Genomic DNA, 19361 nt, shown 5'->3' with positions numbered 1-19361 from the left:
CCTGTCCAGAATAATCCGTTCAAAAATCTTTCCCAATACTGATGTTAACGCGATGGGTCTGTAGGATGTGATCTCTGCTGCATTTTTCTTGGGTTTTAAAATAGGAATAATCTTCGCTATTCTCCAGCTTTCTGGAACAATCGTGTTCGCCCATAAGTTATTGAATAAATCGAGAATTTTAAATTTATTTTCATCGGAAAGACAAGACAACATTTTCTTATTTATCTTGTCCATGCCAGGGGATTTGTTTTTTGTTCTTTTTAATGCGTTTTGGAATTCCCTAAAGGAAAACGGACGGTTCAAACTCATTTCATCATAATTTTCTGGATCATCTACTGAGAAATCTAAAGGAATACGCACATTTGGTGCTCTCTTAATTAAGTTAGCTGCAATTGCATTTGCTTGAGCAGTCGGCGCTATCAGAGTAGTACCCGAAGAGAGAACAAGATTGGATTTACAGGGAGACTCATCTTTGTTTAGTAGGGCTTTAACGATGCTAAAAGCCTGATGGGAAGAAGCTACCTCCTGACAAGTTTTCTCCCAAAAACTGCGTTTTTTATACTTAACATATTTTCTGAGAGCTGCCGCCATTTCTTTGTATGCAGTCCAGTTTAAGATGGAGGGATATGATTTCGCCTTTCTTAACAATTTCCTTTTGAGGGCCTTAAGGTAGTTACATCTAGCGTCCCACCAAGGACAGTGCGAGTGTGTTGATTTAGAAAACGAGTACGATGATGAGTTTGCGCTTACCTGGAAGATATTGGTAAGTCTATCAAGGGAAGAGACATCCCCATTACCTTGAAGAAGAGCATTGACCTTCTTTGAGAATTGGCCCCAATTGATGTATTTTCGAGTATAGATAGACTTTGCATCTAAATTGCAAAAGGAAATAAAAATGGGACAGTGATCGCTGTCATACATATCATGCGAGATCTCAATATTAATCTTATTAATTATATCTGCGGAGCAGATGGACAAATCTAATAACGAAGGGGCTTGAGTCCCCTGGTATCTGGTATATTGTTTCGTGTTAAGCAAGCACATATGTTTTGTGCTAATCCAATCCAGGACCCGGTTTGCATCGGAAGATAAATGATCGCTCCCAAGTGCTGGATGGTGTATATTAAAATCCCCCAGTAAAACGAAAGGAGAAGAGATTTGCGAGTACAAGGATTCCAACCAGTTGTCATCAAATTTACCTCCAGGAGAGTAAAGATTGATAACCGTTAGTGGGAATTCTGAATTTGGTCCAATCCATATTTTAACCGCTAAGACCTCCACTGTTGACGGAGGAAGTGAGTGTGACAAAATCTGGGCAGGGATATTCTGTTCTACTGCAATTAACAATCCACCTCTAGTAGAATTTTGTCTTTCAGCTCGAAAGATTTTTTTGTTTTTAAGAGAAAAGGATGCAGACTCATTGAGCCATGTTTCCTGCAAAATTAAACACTGGGCCGCCGAAAAAGGGGGGGCCTGCAGCCAAGGGATCTTATTTTTGATCCCCCTAACATTCCACTGAATAAACCTCATGGAAAAAAATAAATAAATAATAAAATTAATAAAAATTATAAAAAAAAGTAAAAACTTTTAATTTTTCCCTTTTTTTTTTTTTTTTTTAATTATCCGATACCCGAGAAATCCTCCGCAACACTGAAATGATTTATTTCAGCGAGGGACCGTTGATCGTGCACAACGCCTGGGCTCAGAACGTGACTATATTCAAGATTGGATTCCAGAAGGGCAATTTTAGATTGTAGCGAGTCAATCGTTGCCCTTTGAGTCTCGATTTGTTTCCGGAGAGTAATATTCTCTTCTACTTGTTTCTCTAAATTTCCTTGAGTCTCCCCAATACGTGCAATGCACTGTCTGTTGACTTCTTGGAGTTTTACGAGTTCATTCCCTTGGGGTATTAGAGCAGAAATTAGTTTTGTTAAGTCTTGTAAAGCCGAGTAGAGGTCCGTTATTTGTTTTTTGGGGATTTCGGTACACTGGACCGGCTGATCGCCCTTAACCTTTTGTGCAAAAGATTGCGATTTCGCTATCCTCCTTGCTTCCTGAAATGATATGTCTTTTTCTCTAACCAGGTTTATAATCTCTTTTTCTAGATTGTAAAACCTACATTTTTTGTCGAGAGCGTCGTGAGTCTCTTCGCATCTAAAACATTTAGTGGGTACCTTACAATCCTCGGCATGTGAGCCCCCACAATTTTTACACCTCTTATCTTGTTGACACCGGAGTTGTGTATGACCAAATCTTAAGCATTTATAACAAACTTTAGGGTTTTCAATAAATTTGGACACTTTAAAGATAAGTCTGCCGATCTTTATTTCGGATCGATTAGTTTTCCCAATTTCTTCAATAAGAACAATTGGGATAGGTTCTGCCGTCCCCTTCTTTTTAAATCTAACTATTTTTGTTGCGATGATATCCTGTGAAGATAATTCTTCATTAATTTCCACTATGCTGTAATCCGTGTCAACATCACGGATGATGTATTTTGTTACAATATTCGTATCAATGATACGAATCCTTGCTTCCGGAACACTCTTTACAAAATCAGTTACTTTCTCCACTGAGCTTAAGTGCCGAGTAACTAGAACCAATTTTTTGTATTTGTTTAGGGAAAAAGTGTCTTCTTTGTGGGTCAGTGGTCCGAACGTGGCATTGATTGATTTGGGTTTAATCCATGGCGACGGGCCATTATTACTATCAATGCACAATTTTATTTTGGGGCAACCCCTTTGAATTGCAATGTTTGCTTTGTCCCTCTCCGAGAACTCATTTGTAAGAATATAATTTAGTTTCCTATCCTTATATTTCCCCTCTGACTCAAAGTCTTCTGGTTTCCTCTTCGTCATTACTGACGAAGAATCTAATACGATGCAGCCAGAATCAAAACTAGTAGAAAACGAAACAATTAAAAGGAAAAACTAGAAAAATCCTACCTTTATTTTCCAGAATCCAGTGCCAGCCACCTTGGCACCCCAAAAATAAAGAGAAAAACTTCAGCTGAAGTCAACGCAAAAACTGAAAAGCAAGCTAGGGAACCACCCCCAACAGAAACACCATAATGGATTTGTTTAGAGAAAACAAAAATCAAAAGCTGCGAACAAACCAATGGCAAAAACAAACACTCGAAACAAGAACAGCCTTCACTTCTAGCTGCCTTCCTTCCACGCACCAAAAATTAATACAGAAAGTAGAGCCGGAAAAACACAACCTTCTACCTTCCTTCCAAACCTCCTTTTCTACTCTGCATACACATGCGGCACACATTCATAAATATAAACATTGTTAAATACAATGCTATTACACTTCAGTTCATTTTCTTATTTCAATTAAACGAAATTTAACATGGTTCAAGATAATACGATGCTAGATAAAGTAAAACACTAATAGAAAAAAAAAGGAATTAATTTCTAAAATATCTTTTTCCATTCAAAAAATTGTAGTTTTATTTTATCTGTAATTTTTAAATCTGAAATATGAGAACTAGAGATAAAACCAGGCTACTTGTTATTACTGATCACGGCAATTTGTAAATCATAGCATGCTGCAAAATTCGTTAAAATTAATTTGTTAGGGTCATTATTTGTTAAGGCTCATGCCTCATCTGAACAACTTTGATTCAATGCATTCTATTTTAAAATATGAAAAATTAATTGATAGTAATGTCGTTAACTAATACGGTTTCTATTTTTATTCCATCCGATGCTTTAAATAAAATTTCTAAAAGATGTTGGGTTTTCGGATACGTTTCTTCTTCATCAAATAGTACATTAATAAATTGTGCTATTTTCTTAGAAACCGAAAATACGGACGATATTAAGAAAATTGTTGAAAAATTAGTGATACAATCCCCTACTTTTAGTTTTCTGGGTGTATTATACAATGCAAGAAAAAGAAAGGACTTCAAATTTGATGACTTAAAAGTTTTCAGCCAACAAGTGTCCTTTATTCTACGTATTAATGAGAGTTCCAATTCATTATATTTAGAAAATATTTTTATAAAATCATCTGATGCTAGACATAGTATATTAAATCAAATAATATTGTATGATAATTATGAATTTATTAAGTCACAAATGTTTCCACATAAGCATCTTTCATTGCCTGAAGATGGGGAAAATAATTTTGTTTCATTTTTGTCCAGGACTCTGAAAGACAATTGTTTGTATTCTAAAGATCTTTCAGAATTTTCTAAACATATTATCTTTGATTGTACTGAATCTTCTCCTAACTATTATCAATCCAAATTATTCATTTATCTTGCTATTTTGCTGTCTTCTTTATTTGGAATTATTTCCAAGTGCCTAACATTTTTCCCCTTTTTACCATATAGGTTTGTATTTCTATAGTTTTTTTTATATGTAATTATGTTAGTTTTAAAATTCATAAAAGGAAAATTTAATATTTTAAGTTTAAAATACATATTAAAACATAAGATTTTTGTAATATATTTATGATTAATTTATTATTTGTCTATAATTGTAAACTGAATTTTTAAACATATGATTTTTTAAAACAATTTCTTACTGGGATATAGTTTTTTAATTATCAAATACTTGAATTAGTATACATTCCACATTACTGAAATAAAATTAAAAAATCTAGACTTTCAGCTTTAAAATACTAAAATGAAATAATGATTTTGTTATATTTTAGATAGAGAAATTTTTAAGAAGTGCAGCATATTTTTATTGAATACATTTAAGAGTACATTCTAAATGTAGAAGCAAATAATATGTGCAGCCTATTAAAAATCTATCCAATCATTTTCGAGAAGGAAAAATTTTGAAATTTCAATTAGCTTTAGCTATTATATATTTCAGATTTGGCAATCTTTCTGCTTAGTTTATATATATATATATATATTCTTATCATCCAGTTTGCACTAACTTTATTTTTTAAATTAAATGCCTAAAGTGAATTCATTGTATTACATATTTTATTTCTTTAACAAGCAACATCAGATTTCTAGCGAAGCCTTCTTGTCACAGAAATAATACTTTTTAGAATCAGTAAGGAAAAATTTAAAAAAAAAATATGTTATCATAAATCTTAATCCCAAAAAGTCAGTCATAATTTGTAATGTTAATTCATTCACCACTTTATACAGTATAAAAGTACTGCTTTAAAGAATTGCTGTATATAATCAAGTCAAGTTGGAATTATCATAGTGGCACATATACCTATGCTTTGAAGAATGAACATGTTCTCTTCAGAATGATTTGCTTTAATTAATTAAAAACTAGGAAAGATTTTGATGTCATAACTTCTAATAATGTAATGACATAAAAATAATTTTATTATTTTTAATCTATTAAGGATACAAAGATTTTGTTTATTTTTCCATATTGACTGCATTTTTGTCTAAACCATACTTTTCATGAAATTTTATTTTACTTACAAAATTAATTAAATGTTATTTAAGGTTTAATTTCAGAAGTAAGCAATAGGGAGAAAAAAATTTTAAGTTCATTTATTTTTTTAAACTGCTGTTATTTTCTGTTATGTAATTGGATGTATAAAACTATATTATCCCTTTTTTTTTTTTTTTAGCTTGAAATTTGCTTTCTTGATGTAGTTTATTGCAACTTTTTATTGAATCAAAGAAATTTTTATTGAATAATCCTCTGAGATATTATGTAAATTATGAAACATTTTCTGTAGTACATAAAATCTGCAATACTGAATTATTTGAAATTTAATAACATCCCATTATAAAATTACATAGGATAGCTAATGATTAAGGAAATACAAAATATAATGATTAGAATAGTATAAGCATTGCAAAATAGTTCACTTTACATGTCTTCACTTTAATTTTTTTTGAGGATAGTAGAAATGGCAACAGTAAACTATAACTTAACCAAGCTATTTAAATAATTTCAATAAATTTTATTATTTCTCCTTGTTATCATAATAAAATAATTAATATCTATTATTCAATAAAAATGATATTATAATAGAATACTCTATTTGCTATAAAAGATATTAATAAAACTAAGTATATAACCAGTTTTCAAAATATTTCAGATTTTTTTCCCTTATACTGCTTAATTCTACATCTTTATCTTACATAATTGTGAAATTATGTTTTATTAATTATCAAAGACATTATTGTAAATTTTAATTTCAGCTTTAAATATTTTAATTCACTCTAGATTTTATGAAGTTTTCTTGAAAATCCTTACTTCAACTTCAGTTGGCTGTCAGCTTCATCAAAGACACCTGCATTTTGGAAAAATTATCAAAGAGTTCAAAAGTAAACAAATTATTAGCTTAGAGTAAGTTTTAAATTTTTAGTTGCTGTATTTATTCTTCTTTTATACTTATGTAATAGAACTTAACAATGTTAGGAGATTAATTTTTTTTTATTAAAAAATTGCTTATTTCAATGCAAGGAATAAAAGATTAAATAGAAAAAGTTTTCTATGGCTAAATATGATATATTCATGAACAAAAATAATATTTCACCTCTGTAACTTTTTTATTTACTATGTATATTCATAAAATTGGTGTTGATGAAAATTACTTGAGGGATCAGGTTTATTTAGATTTAAAAATTGGGTACCTGAATTAAAATAGTTAATTAATCTGTATCTTCGAATTTTCCCATTATGAAAGTTGGGATGTTTCAACAATTCAATTAAATTTGGCTTTAAGTATATGTGTGTCAAATTTCATCCCAAAATTTTCTGTAGTTTTGAAGATATGATTAATTTTGCTTGCTTAAAAGTTGAAAGAAGTCAACTTACTTAAAACCATATAATAAGTATATCTAAGATTGATAAAAGCAAAAATTGCATTGCATTGCAGAGTTATCTGAATCAAGTTTTCTGAAACATTTAGCGAGATTTCTGAATCATTTTCTTAATCATCTGGAAATCAATCTTTCTGAATCATTTTCAAATTCCAGTAGATTAGAGGATTTATTTTATTACAAATTTAAATATTTAATTACTTTTCAAAATATTTCCAAATTCCTTTTGGTAATTGATCCCACCCCTAGGCATTTCAGTAATCCCCAGAAACTTTATTGTGATTAAGATCTTTGATTCAAATCTTTTTAAGTGAAATTTTACTTCATTGGTAAGAAAGTAATTTGCATAATGACAATTTAAGAAAATGATTTTATCAGCTTTTATTTAAAAGAAGAAATTTTATTTTCAATTGTAAGTAAATGTTAATCAGAAAGGAAAATTATTAAACTAGGCAGTACTTTCTGTTTATAATAAAGTTATTACACTTTGATTTTATACAGATTTCAACAAAATTTTAATCATTCAATGGAATAAATAAGATTAGGATCTTAAATTGAACAGGAAAAATTTGATTTACAAAGTTTATATAATCTGGTTAAAATAACTGCACTTGAATCATATTTATAGTGATGAAACACTGGAATTAAATTTCCATTTTTATTTTCTCATATGCAAATGATTTTTTTATTTGTTTGTTTGGTGCAAAAACCTACCTAAAGTTTTTAAAAAATATATTTGGAATTATCACTATCACTGCAAAAGTGGAAGCTCAAAAATGGAACAAATTAGAATAATAAAATTTCATTTATGGTCTTTATACTAAAAATGTAGTATTATATCAAGTTTTAACTAAACTAACTAATTCTGATCTATTTTAACAATCTAGCCACATGCATACAAACATAATAACTCAACAAAGGCTAGATGGGTGAAATTTGGATTATGGTTTTATAAAAAAGATTTGTATCAAATTTTAGTCCATCTCTATCAAACAGTTGAATGTGTGTTGATCCCTGAGTATTTAGACAAGATTTCTTAGCTATACAACAAACTAGGTGTAAAAAATTTGGTATGTAGTTTTGACATTAAAGCTGTAATCATGTGTAAGATTTTCAAAACAAGTAGTTATTGGCCAAAGACATATTCTTATTACTATAAAATTACTTAAACACAAATACCTTTTCAAATAATTTCAATAATAATATTCATATGTATTACAGATGCAATATGTGTATAGCCATAAGGGCAGTTGCAGTAAAAAAGTTTAAAATGACTGTTAAAATGAATACAATAATGACTGTTAAATGAATACAATTTTTGTGTATGAATACAATATTGCAGCTTTCCATTCGGGCCCATTACATTTGCTAAAGCAGTGTGAGCATGCAGTTAGCAAGATTGTATCAAACATAAACTATAAATATATAATCATATTTTTTTAAATACTTCTTAAAATTTTATTTTAGTTATCTTTATACAAAAATGTTGAACAATTAATGAGAACAATTGATTTGTTGTCTAGTTTGAATGAGAATGACATGAATAAGAATAGATGGCTGAACTAATATCAGGAGGGGTGTAGCCATAAGTATGTAGAAAAAGAAAAATTATCATAAAACAGGTTATTCAATATTAACTTTGATAAGCACCACTTCTGGTGTCCACTATTTTTAAAATAAAAGCATCTGCAAATATAATTCAATCCAAAGAATAGGCTGTTATTGCTGCCATAGAAAAAGTGAAGATACATTTTATTAAATTTAATTGTGTGGGTAATAATTAACCATTATTAAATTTGGTTTCAATAATTTTGTTTTTTAGAGTTACATGATCTTAATTTGCATATTTCAGAAAAAATATAAAATCATATTTTAGAAAGACATGATAGTTATTCTGACCAATAGAATATTTTAAATAAATATAAAATAGTGTTTTTTCTCATAGCACTCGATAAAAAAAATTCTTTTCATCATGGGAAACAGAAACTTGTCATGATCATTGATTGTCATTTATAAATAAGATAGTGTCTAACACTCTTACTTGAAATGCTTATTTTGAATGAAATCTAAAGCATTTCAACTATAGGATTGGTACTTAAATATTAGTTAAAACTTCATAAATGTGCATTATTTGCATTACTATAGTCTGTGTATTTTCTGTAGGTGGTTCAAGGTCACATTTTCTACTGCATTACTGGTACCAGACAGCCAATAACAAGGTAGAAAATGTGACCTTGGACCAACTACAGAAAATACACAAACTATAGTCACTGATGATTAATTCTTAGGAAAAAAGGTAATAAAATCTAAATAGTTTGTTAAAAATCACATTCCAGAAACATAATTATTCTAGTAAGAAATTATTCTTAACATTCTACATTTTTTATATCAACTCATTAAATGTATTTACATTTTATAAGAAAACAAATTCCATTTTATTAAATAATTTGATCTGTAAATGGTAGTTAAAATGCATTTTCATGACAGGTAGATTGATAGAAATAATCAGAAATAAATTTTTTGCAGTCCTTCAATAAGTTGTCTTCTCAAGCCTATTTGATTAGCATCTGTTACTGTCAATCAACAATGAGAATTTTATAGGTTTTTTTTAAGAAATATTTTATTAGTATGTGCAAATTTTTTAGGATTCTGATGTTTTAGTATCACTACTTTGCTGTCATCATTTTACTGTATAACAATTCACTTTTTTATATCAGCAATATTTCAAAATTTGTAAAAAAATATTAATTTTTCTATTTATAGATTTATTTCATTCATTTGTGTTGTATAATTATTTTTATATACTTTTTTTATTTTTATAATGAATACAAAATTGAGAATTATAATTTCTGAGCTATCACAGATGTCATTTTATCATGGACATGCCACTTTTCAAAACTTTATAACTTCTTAAAATTATTTACAGATTTCACAAAATATATTTGGTGTCTAATTCCATGAATAGAATTCAATTGAACTGTAAAACTATGCAAACCTAAGCAGAAAATTTCTAGATACTATTTTAATTAACCTAGTTTATCAATGTGTCTATCGAAATAAACCTGTCCTCTTGGGTTATTTCCGTTGACACCTATTTTGTGAAGATGTGATAATAAATACTAAAGCAAAAGGTGCCTTTTTATTTTTGTAGATGACTGTACCACAATTGATTGAAGTGGTTGAATTTCCAAAATGTTTTTGCAATCCTTGTTACAATTTTATACTGTTTATTAATGTTTGTTTTATTAACGATGACATTTTTTAATGTCATTTTTTTCAATTTCAGATTACTTCCTTTAATTATAATCTTCTATTATTTGAAAGCAGGATCTTTACAATATAAGGAAAACTTTGCATCAATATATGTGTATATATGTAAAATTAATTTCACTTAATTTTATTCATTATGCTTAAATTTAGAGAATTAAGACCAAGTTGTTCTAATGTAGTTTTAGACATTTTGAAAATCTTTGAATCTCTCTCTCTCTTTCTTTCAGAAATATTGATTTTGTATTTGGATGTCATACCATACAAACAATTTTTTAGGTACGCTAAAAATATGATTTGCTTTGTAGAATATGTCAATAATCGGAAGCAGACCTTTTGTTAATATATTTGAAAAATATTTCGCATTTCTTTTAAATATGCTTCTGTTTTGCAATTTTAATCCCATGTGTATTCTTCTGTATTTTTAATAAACAATTATTTTAATGTTTATTCGTAGAATTGCATCTTTTCATTATTAATCTATTTTGATTTTAGAGTAAAAAATCTTATATCAGCTGTTGTCTTTGATTTACTTACTGGATGGCTTATCACTTTCACTTTTTTACATTCAAATGTGCCTTTGCTGTTTTTTGACTTATCTTTAGAGCAAACTAATGTAAGTATATCCTAATTTTTAATATTAAATTCTTAAAACCTTTTAAAATACTGTATATTTTAAGTTCATATATCAGTGTTCAATAATTTTACTTCAGTTATGTACTTTTAGTAACAAGTTATTTATTTATTCAAATTATTTATGGATTATCAGTTTGAGGATAATATTGATATAATTGTTTGACTTTAGCATCATTGAAATTAATTTACTAATTATATCTAATCCATGTACAAAAATTTTATTAAATAATATAATTTTAAATTGTATTTTAGAATCACTTTTCCTATATTTCTTACTCTCATTTATAATTGTTGTTTATAAGGGGATGTACTGCAGTCTTGATTGTGAATATACTGATTAAAAATAAAATAATCTTTAGATAGCTTAAATGTTATTTTTGCTAATCAAGAGATTTAAATTATGTAAATAATGATAAAAATGATGGTTTAAGGAAATAAAATAATCATGAAGACTTGTTTGGTTTTGTGTGTACTTGAACACACAAATTCATATCTTTAATGACTGTATTTATAAGAAAGAAAGAAAAAGCAATACCATTATTGAAATCATTTTATGCTGCTCACCATAGGAACTCTTGCTGTCATGTATTTTTCTATTTGTGGTAGTTGTTATAGAAGCAAGTTACTATAAGAAAAGTCTATCAGATAGGTTCATTGAGGTTTCTGACATTGGCTTGCTTAATACCAAATTGGATAAATCTGAACATTTAACCAATTTAATTTTTGTTAACAAATTATTGGAATACCGTAATATCTGTTGTAATATCTGTTCCTTTTTATGCAAATAAAAATGGAAAAAATAAAAAAATTCTTTGTATGCCTAACAATGGCATTGTAAAAAAAAAAGAAAAAAAGTCAGTTAAAAAATATAAAGTAGTATTCGAATCAGTTTGTACCAAGAAAAAATTGCTTTCATTTAATTGGTACTAAATTCAGATAAGCAATTAATATCAAATTCTTTAAAGCAAATACAGAAACTCATTTAATTGAACTTAGAAATGATAATGTATAGTTGCTAGTAGAAATATTAATCATAATATTCATAAAAGTTTGTTTATATCATAATATAAAGTGAAATGTTCATTATTAAATAAGCATAAAATGCTTTCGAAACCTATATTTATTTTTATTTTATTTATTTATTTATTTTTTGAAATCCAGTCTTCCATATTCAAAATTAGTAACTACTGTACTAAAGAAAAACACTTAAAAAAATTACATAATTTTGACTTGTAACCTAATTTAATATTCACATACATTCTGAAACTTGATTAACTTCATGAATTTTATTTGTAAAAATATTCAGATTTTTAAAATAATTCAACTACACATCCAGACATGTACCATCGCCTCAGACTTAAAGGGAGCCCAAAGAAAACTGTTTTTTTTTTTAATTTAATTTTAAATATTACTCTAAATTATTTTTACCAAAAAAGTTATCAAAATTTTCTTCAAATAGTATTCCAGACGACTAGATAATCATTTTCCTAGGTTTGAAAAAAAAAATATTATTAAAAAAAAATCCCTTCTTTTATTTATTTTAAAATAAAATTTTTAGTCATTACCTAAATTTCTTAGTGTTTCTGGCTTCCTCCCCCCCCCCTTAAATCAATTTAATATATCTCAAATTGATTTGCACTTATATTTTTGCATATATTTTTTTATTTATTTATTTTTAGAATCTAGTCAGCAATTTGCAGAAACTGATACATTGGCTTATGGGTGTACCAGCTGGTTTAAAACTGAATATTCCTCTAAATAGCGCTCTTGGACACTTTTTTCTGTATCATATTTATTTATGGGAAGGTATGTAATCTTTTGAAGAAAAGGGAATGTTGTAATTGTATGATTTGAATTAATTTAAATCACATAGTTATTTGAAATAGTTTTGTACTTTATGTTTGATATATATGAAAGAAAGAAAACAGGTTTTCTTATCATTTTAAGCAAATGAAATTAAAATTTTATTGTTAATCAAAATAAAATTACACTTAACAACAGTGGCTCTTCACTCTTTATTGTAAATGCTAGTAGTATTTTTAAGATAAAATTTAAATTATTTTCCTTAAAAATGGATATTTTAGGAGAAATTGGACTAAGTTGTAAAAATTAAGAAAAATGGTCATACAATTAAATCAAAACTAAAAATTTTGGAATTCAGTCAAAGCATTTGAATGCACATGGCAATTGCTGAAGACTTTAAAGGAATTAATCAAAATATTTACACAGGAATTTCAAAAACAAAGAATGAATTAAATTTCATTTCTCTCTCTCTCATTAAAAATTAGAAAATCTCTCTAATAAAAATCATTAGAAAAAATTGGCTAAGAGAAGCATAGAGAGTGTAAATGTTACAACTTCTAAAAATAAAAGTGTGTGTGCGTGCGCATGTGTGTGTGGGGGGGGGGGGGGTTAAATCGTACCTTTAACTTTTCCAACAATTCTTATATAAAAACTCAAAAGCAATGTTTATACATTACCATATATCCAGCTTAGTGATTCAGAATGTAAATTATCTTGTATCATGAAAATCATATTGCTTGATTGTCAGTCTATATCAAAATCAGATGACAATACTGAAAACTTAAAAATAGATGTAATGATTTTTAATATTGTTTATTGCCTATAAATTCTAGAGTGCTTTTTTATACTTTTAATCAAGTTTTCTTTGAACATTTTGATATTAATATTATTTCATATAGTATATTCAAAATTTTTCATAAACCCTTTTGAGATAATTGATTCATTTAAACTTGAATCTACATTTTTTTAAAAATCCTTCTTATGTTAAAAATAAATATTCAGTATTCTTAAAAATAGAAACAAAAACAATCAACACTATGTGCTAGTAGACAAACATAATTAATTTATTTGCTAATTTTTATAAATAAAATAAAAATGTTCAATTAAAGTAAAAAAAAAAAAATTTATGAAAATTTTTAGATAATAGAAACTATGTGTAATATTGTTAATATGTGATGATTTTGTGCATCTTAATATATAATTTTGTTCTTTAATTCAATAAATTCCTTGGAATCAAAAACATATTTCTGATCATTCTGTGATTTTAGTGTTGTATTAAATTTCCTTTCTACCATTTTTTAAGCTGTATATCACTGCAAATGTTATTCAAAATTAATTTATGGCTTTTTGTGTTATTCTATTTCAGTATTTAAAGTTTGTTTGTTTTTTTCAGCATATATGGCTGTTGTACTGCCAGTATTTACTTTTATCTTAAAGTCATCAGTTGTTATTGGAATTCTTGGAGTGACTTCTATATTATGTCTATTAAGCGATCTTATAGCACTAGCTACTATTCACATTTATTGTTTTTATGGTTATGCTGCAAGGTCAGTTTTCACTGTCATTATTTCAGTTATTTAATTTTTAAATGTAATAATTTTCATGTTGTTTTATTCCAAATAAATTATGATATTAACATGCAAGTACTTATATAATTACTCCAAAAGCATTTATTATATCAAAATATTACATTTCAATTTATATCTAATTTCATCATATAGTGACTTCTGTATTGTTTAATTTGCATTAAACAAATTATATTTTTATGTAGTTAAATTTATAGGTTATTGCTGTGAAATCAATTTGCATGTTCTTGTACTGTCTGCTTTTTTTGTCGTCGTTGTTGTTATTGACACACACACACACATATTTTGTTTTACCTATTTACATAGAAAAAGAAAATTGTTAAAAAGTATTTTAACAGCAATATAAAATTTATTTTTTAATTATTTTATTTTTCCATTAATAATGTTTAGAATAATTACTATACATTTTCATCATTTTTATTGGATGAATAGAATCAGAAAAAGTTTTACATCTATACATAATTAATCAATATGTATGGATGTAAAATACCTTTGTATATCTTTATACGTATGTATATCTTTCTTCTCCCTATATTCTTATATTAAATTCTAGCACACATGGATAGTAAGGCTGTAATTTTTTCCTTAAAAAACTGAGTAGGCATTTATTTGAAACTAAATTCTTGAAAATTTTTAAATAATTATTTGAAATTATTTTACTTATATGTAAGGCATGACTTTATTCCAAAATTCGTATACTTATTAAAACTGACATTTCTTTTTTTTTTTTTTTTAAGGCTCTATGGGTACCAAATAATAGCTTTATCATCTTTGTGGAGACTTTTTCGGGGTAAGAAATGGAATCCTTTAAGAGAAAGAGTGGATTCATATACCTACGATATACACCAACTGTTCCTAGGCACCCTTATTTTCACTGTTTTGTTATTTCTACTGCCTACAGTGATGATCTATTATGTAGTTTTTACTTGTGTAAGTAAATTGTTTCAAATCTTTTCTTGTTTAGATTTACTAATTACTTGCTAACACAATTAAATATTTTATTGATCTATATTTGCGATAAAAACCTCCTGTTTTCAAAATAATATATATTTTTAATTTTCTCCATTATGCACAAAATAAGAAAGAGGGGTTTTCTATATCTAAAAGTTTAACATATTCTTAAATGTAAAAGTAATTATTACTTCCATTGAGAAATATCATTTTATAAAATTTGATATTATAACAGTTAAAATTAATTATGCATTTCATAAAGCTAATTGTTGTTAATATCTTCATAAATTGATGAATGCATAATATTAATTAATGTTTTATTTTTCAATTAATATGATTCTTTTTTTTAAGTTTTTAGAATGTTTTATCATTTTACTGATTGATTAAGTTACTGAAGGTTATTCTGCATCTGTGACATATATTTTTTCTGCTATCAAATAAATAATATAATTCATCTCTCTCTTCCTACAGTATAAATTATATATTTCAAGTGTACCTGCTTTCCTATTTTTAAGTTCATGTGTGCCTGTGTGTGTGTATAGTGCAATGCTAGAACCAATAAGTCAATTCAACAAAAATATGCATCATTTTTATATGTCATCTCTACTTTTTTTTTTTTTTTTTTTTTTCAGTTAAGAATCATGGTGCTTGCAATTCAGAGAATCATATTGAAAATAATCCAGGCAATCAATGTTAATCCATTATATTGTATCATTTCTATGCTGCTTAGATCATCTGAGGTGGCTGGTAATTTTTAAATTTTATATTTTTCTTTAAAATTATAATTTAGATAATAAAATTATTGTACATAAAATTAAATATCACTTATCCAAATTTGTGAACTAAATATCATTACCATATATTAAGCATGAACATCTTTTTATTTTCATCTTTGCGTGTTTTTATTGCAGGTGATGTTTATTTTTCTGTTTTAAGTACTCAAGGAACTTTAACATTTTCCATGGAAGTATGTAATTCATTGATATTTGTATATTATATATTTTCTAATGAGATCTGCTTTTAATTTTTTTGTGTCATGTTCTATGAAAATTAGTTTCTTTTCTTTTTTAAATTATAGTACTGTAACATAGCTTCAAGTGCATAAAATATCTAGTAACATTTGTAACTTTCTTCATACACATACAAAGAATTTTGATGATATTTATACATTTATTTAATTTAAATATTGATTTTTTCCAAAAAGATAAATAAATTAACAAAGTAAATAATTTTTATTTTGTATAATTTTTAAATTAATATAATATTAGTTAAATTTCATTTTTTTAATTGCAGGTATAGCAGAAAAAAACCGGACAAACAAATTTTATTATAACTTAATTAACAATATATAACAAATAATAATAAGAGTAGACTGTTACTGATAAATAAATTTAATTGGTTTCAAAGTGGCCAGCTTTTGCAGTGATGCAGAGGTGCAAACGCGTATTGAAATTTGTAGCAATGGGCCGCAAGTCTTCTTCCTTTAATCTATCCCATTCCCTCAGAAACCATTGCTTTATAGACTCCAAACTTTTATGTCGCTTAGTGCAAGCCCTAGATTTCAAAATGGCCCATACAGCGACGAGTATAGGGCCCATTCTCCAGATGATATCACGTACAGAAAATATTCCTTCCACCACTCTTCTGTCTTTTTAACCTTTTGAGCTGATGCGGAGTCTAGTTGAACTCCCACTTTACATTGCCGAAGTGCGTTTTGCCCACGGAAATATAACAGCTTTTAGAATGTCCCACTGGTACACTTTTTTGAATTATTTTAGCTCCTCATCCACAAAAACCAGAGATGTTTTGCAGCTTTCGCAAATTCCGCCTCAGACCATGACCGACGTCGGATTTTTACGATGTTCAACAATTGCTAAAGTGCTTGGTGCGTCTACAGACCAGATCCTATAGTTCTAGGAGTTACGAACTTTTGGACTGTAAAGAGCTTCTCATTAGTGAAAAAGGATCTCTCTCAATGCTGACATACAGCCCGTTTCAAAAGTTTGCGGCGTCTTTGGAGCCGCACGAATTTGTTTTCTTCAGTGAGAAGCTGAACTTTCTTTGCCATTTGTTGCACTGACTGGTCCCTGATTTCTAGTTCATGAGCGATCTTTCTCATGGGAACCTTCGAATTTCATTGAACTCGCTTTTTGATAACCTTACGGCTACGGAAAATGTTCACCATACGTTTTAGTTCACTTCCTGCCCATCATTGTCAAGCTTTTTGAATCGATAGATTACATCAGACACTTTTTGCCGAGGCACAGTAAACAAATGAACGACTTCATACTGTTCGTTTTCCAACTTTAAAATAACATATATTTTGCTTGGCATTGTAAAAAGGCCAAAAATCAGTACATAAAACAAAAGATACACTATAAAATATGTTATAATTGAAGTGGTAGACAAAAAGAAATGAACAAAAATAAAAAGGAAATTAATTAACTTCTATTCTATGATGTAATAACTCTGTCCGAGTGTTTTTGCCGCACCCTGTATAAATCATAGAATAAAAGAAACATACCGTTTCTAGAGCTTCATTCCTGTACTTTTTTATTTCAAGTATTTATTCAAATATTTTTTTCAGGTGTTAAATTCTTTTACTTAACCAAAAACCATTCTAAAAATTCTAACTTTCTTAAAGAGAATTTATAATGTCTTGATCTTTTTATAGAAATATGTATGTAATGCATTTAGTTCTAATTTCCTTTAACATTTCTGCTGATAAGCAGTGAACATTATTACAATTGATGTATGCAAAACAGATATTAAGTGTAATATAATTACTTATATTGTTTACCTAATATTTTATTAAAGAATTAAAAATTTCTTTTAAATTCAAAAAGTTCTTCATTCGTAGAAATATTCTCAGCATAAATAAAACAGAATTATCTTGAATTGATCATCTTTTTAACTAATCTGTATTCATTTTCTGTTAAGATTGAATAATCATAATCATAGAAGAAACCTTGTTTAATCTAAAGCTAAGAATTTATACTTAGTGACCAGACTGCCATCATATTAATGATATGGATGCTGAGAATCAAATAGACCACACAAAATTTGTGTATCCATTATCAATTCTCTCACTATCAGCAATCAATCCTTGAACTATCCACAATATCATTATTGTGCCACTATAAGGGAGTTGAGAAATTACTTACTTATATCTCAGCTTTTTGTGTTCCTGTTATTATTCCTTATGGCTACTAATAATTGATTACATTTATCAATGATAATATATGTAATTGTAATTTATCCCTTTTTATTATATTAGAACTTAAATTGAATAAATTTGGTATTATGTTAAATTCTTCTTTTAGTTAATGACGTAAATTTGATATATTTGCTTTTTAGTGATACTTTTGACAAAAGTTTCTGAGAGAATATGTTTATTTTGTAAAAACATTGTTGTTTCCTGATCTTGATAGATTAAAATCATGAATTCAAATTATTAATCATTCAAATTATCCTTTTACAATTTTACTTTTACAACATAACTTGGGGAACGAATTTCCTTGTAATATATGATCTTAACAAAAATTCATAGTGATGATAGTATACTTTCAAAAGTATCTGAATGCTAAATTGATACATATTTAAACTTCTTTAAATCTACCTTCATCTTTAATGTTCTGTTGGTTTCTCTTTCTTTCTCTTCTCTCTCCCTATTTTTCCGTGTATATTTTGTGTGTGTGTGTATGAAACTGTTTCTTACCATTTCAGGTAACACAAGTTTCTTTCAAGACTGTGATAAAGGAAACATTACCCAAATTAGACAACACAGAAGAATATTTGACATGGAAAGAATTTTTATCTAGCCTTTTGGTTGGCAAGATTATTTACCCACTTTAGATACGGGTGTAAAGGAATTTCATATTGTCAGCTGAAATAAAAGTATTTATTTTTCATAAGTTATCATTTTTTTTTTCTCTACTTTCTTGTATACGAAAATTCAGAGGAAAAAGTATTGTAATCGTCAAAAAGTTCGAAATTTGGATTTTGACAAATCTACATGAGTTTGAAAAATACATTTTTAGAATTGTATCTGTCTGTCTGTGAACACGATGACTCACAAATGCTTTCAGTAGATGGGAGAAATTTGGTATGTAGACTTAAAAGCACATTTGCAGATTCCTGTCAGATTTTGAGCAAAATATTTTTTTAAGAAATTCGGCTATCTAAATATAAGAGAACACTATAATTGCAAAACATGAAGAGCTAGATAAATAAAATTTGGTACACAGATTTAGCATCTAAAATTAAGGTTCTTATCAAATTTTGAACCATTCTTGTCAAAGGATTGGCCGTCTGTGTATCAGTTCTTTTGCATAAGTGCAAAACCAGTGACA

At 27.5% G+C, this 19361-nt stretch overlaps 1 protein-coding gene across 1 annotated transcript; it reads left to right on the top strand.

Annotated features, from left to right (window-relative positions):
* The first annotated feature begins 3501 nt into the window (after nt 1–3501).
* On the top strand, nt 3502–18923 carry LOC129962116 (phosphatidylinositol N-acetylglucosaminyltransferase subunit Q-like). Its single transcript, XM_056075850.1, has 9 exons — nt 3502–4342; nt 6168–6290; nt 10529–10649; nt 12349–12475; nt 13866–14019; nt 14796–14988; nt 15642–15756; nt 15921–15976; nt 18736–18923. The coding sequence occupies exons 1-9, from the start codon at nt 3672–3674 to the stop codon at nt 18862–18864; spliced, it is 1689 nt and encodes a 562-aa protein (XP_055931825.1). The 5' UTR covers nt 3502–3671; the 3' UTR covers nt 18865–18923.
* The last annotated feature ends 438 nt before the right edge of the window (nt 18924–19361 follow it).

The sequence above is a fragment of the Argiope bruennichi genome, chromosome 2, assembly GCF_947563725.1.
Source record: "Argiope bruennichi chromosome 2, qqArgBrue1.1, whole genome shotgun sequence".
Lineage (NCBI taxonomy): Eukaryota > Metazoa > Arthropoda > Arachnida > Araneae > Araneidae > Argiope > Argiope bruennichi.
The sequence above is the reverse complement of the archived record's forward strand: the minus strand, read 5'-3'. Positions and strand labels throughout refer to the sequence as shown.

Excerpts from the sequence above, each read along its gene's own strand:
- LOC129962116 (XM_056075850.1), top strand. The coding sequence starts at position 3,672 with ATGTCGTTAACTAATACGGTTTCTATTTTTATTCCATCCGATGCTTTA. Across the intron at positions 12,476-13,865 it reads TCATATTTATTTATGGGAAG|CATATATGGCTGTTGTACTG; the intron begins GTATGTAATCTT and ends TGTTTTTTTCAG. Across the intron at positions 14,020-14,795 it reads TTTTATGGTTATGCTGCAAG|GCTCTATGGGTACCAAATAA; the intron begins GTCAGTTTTCAC and ends TTTTTTTTTAAG.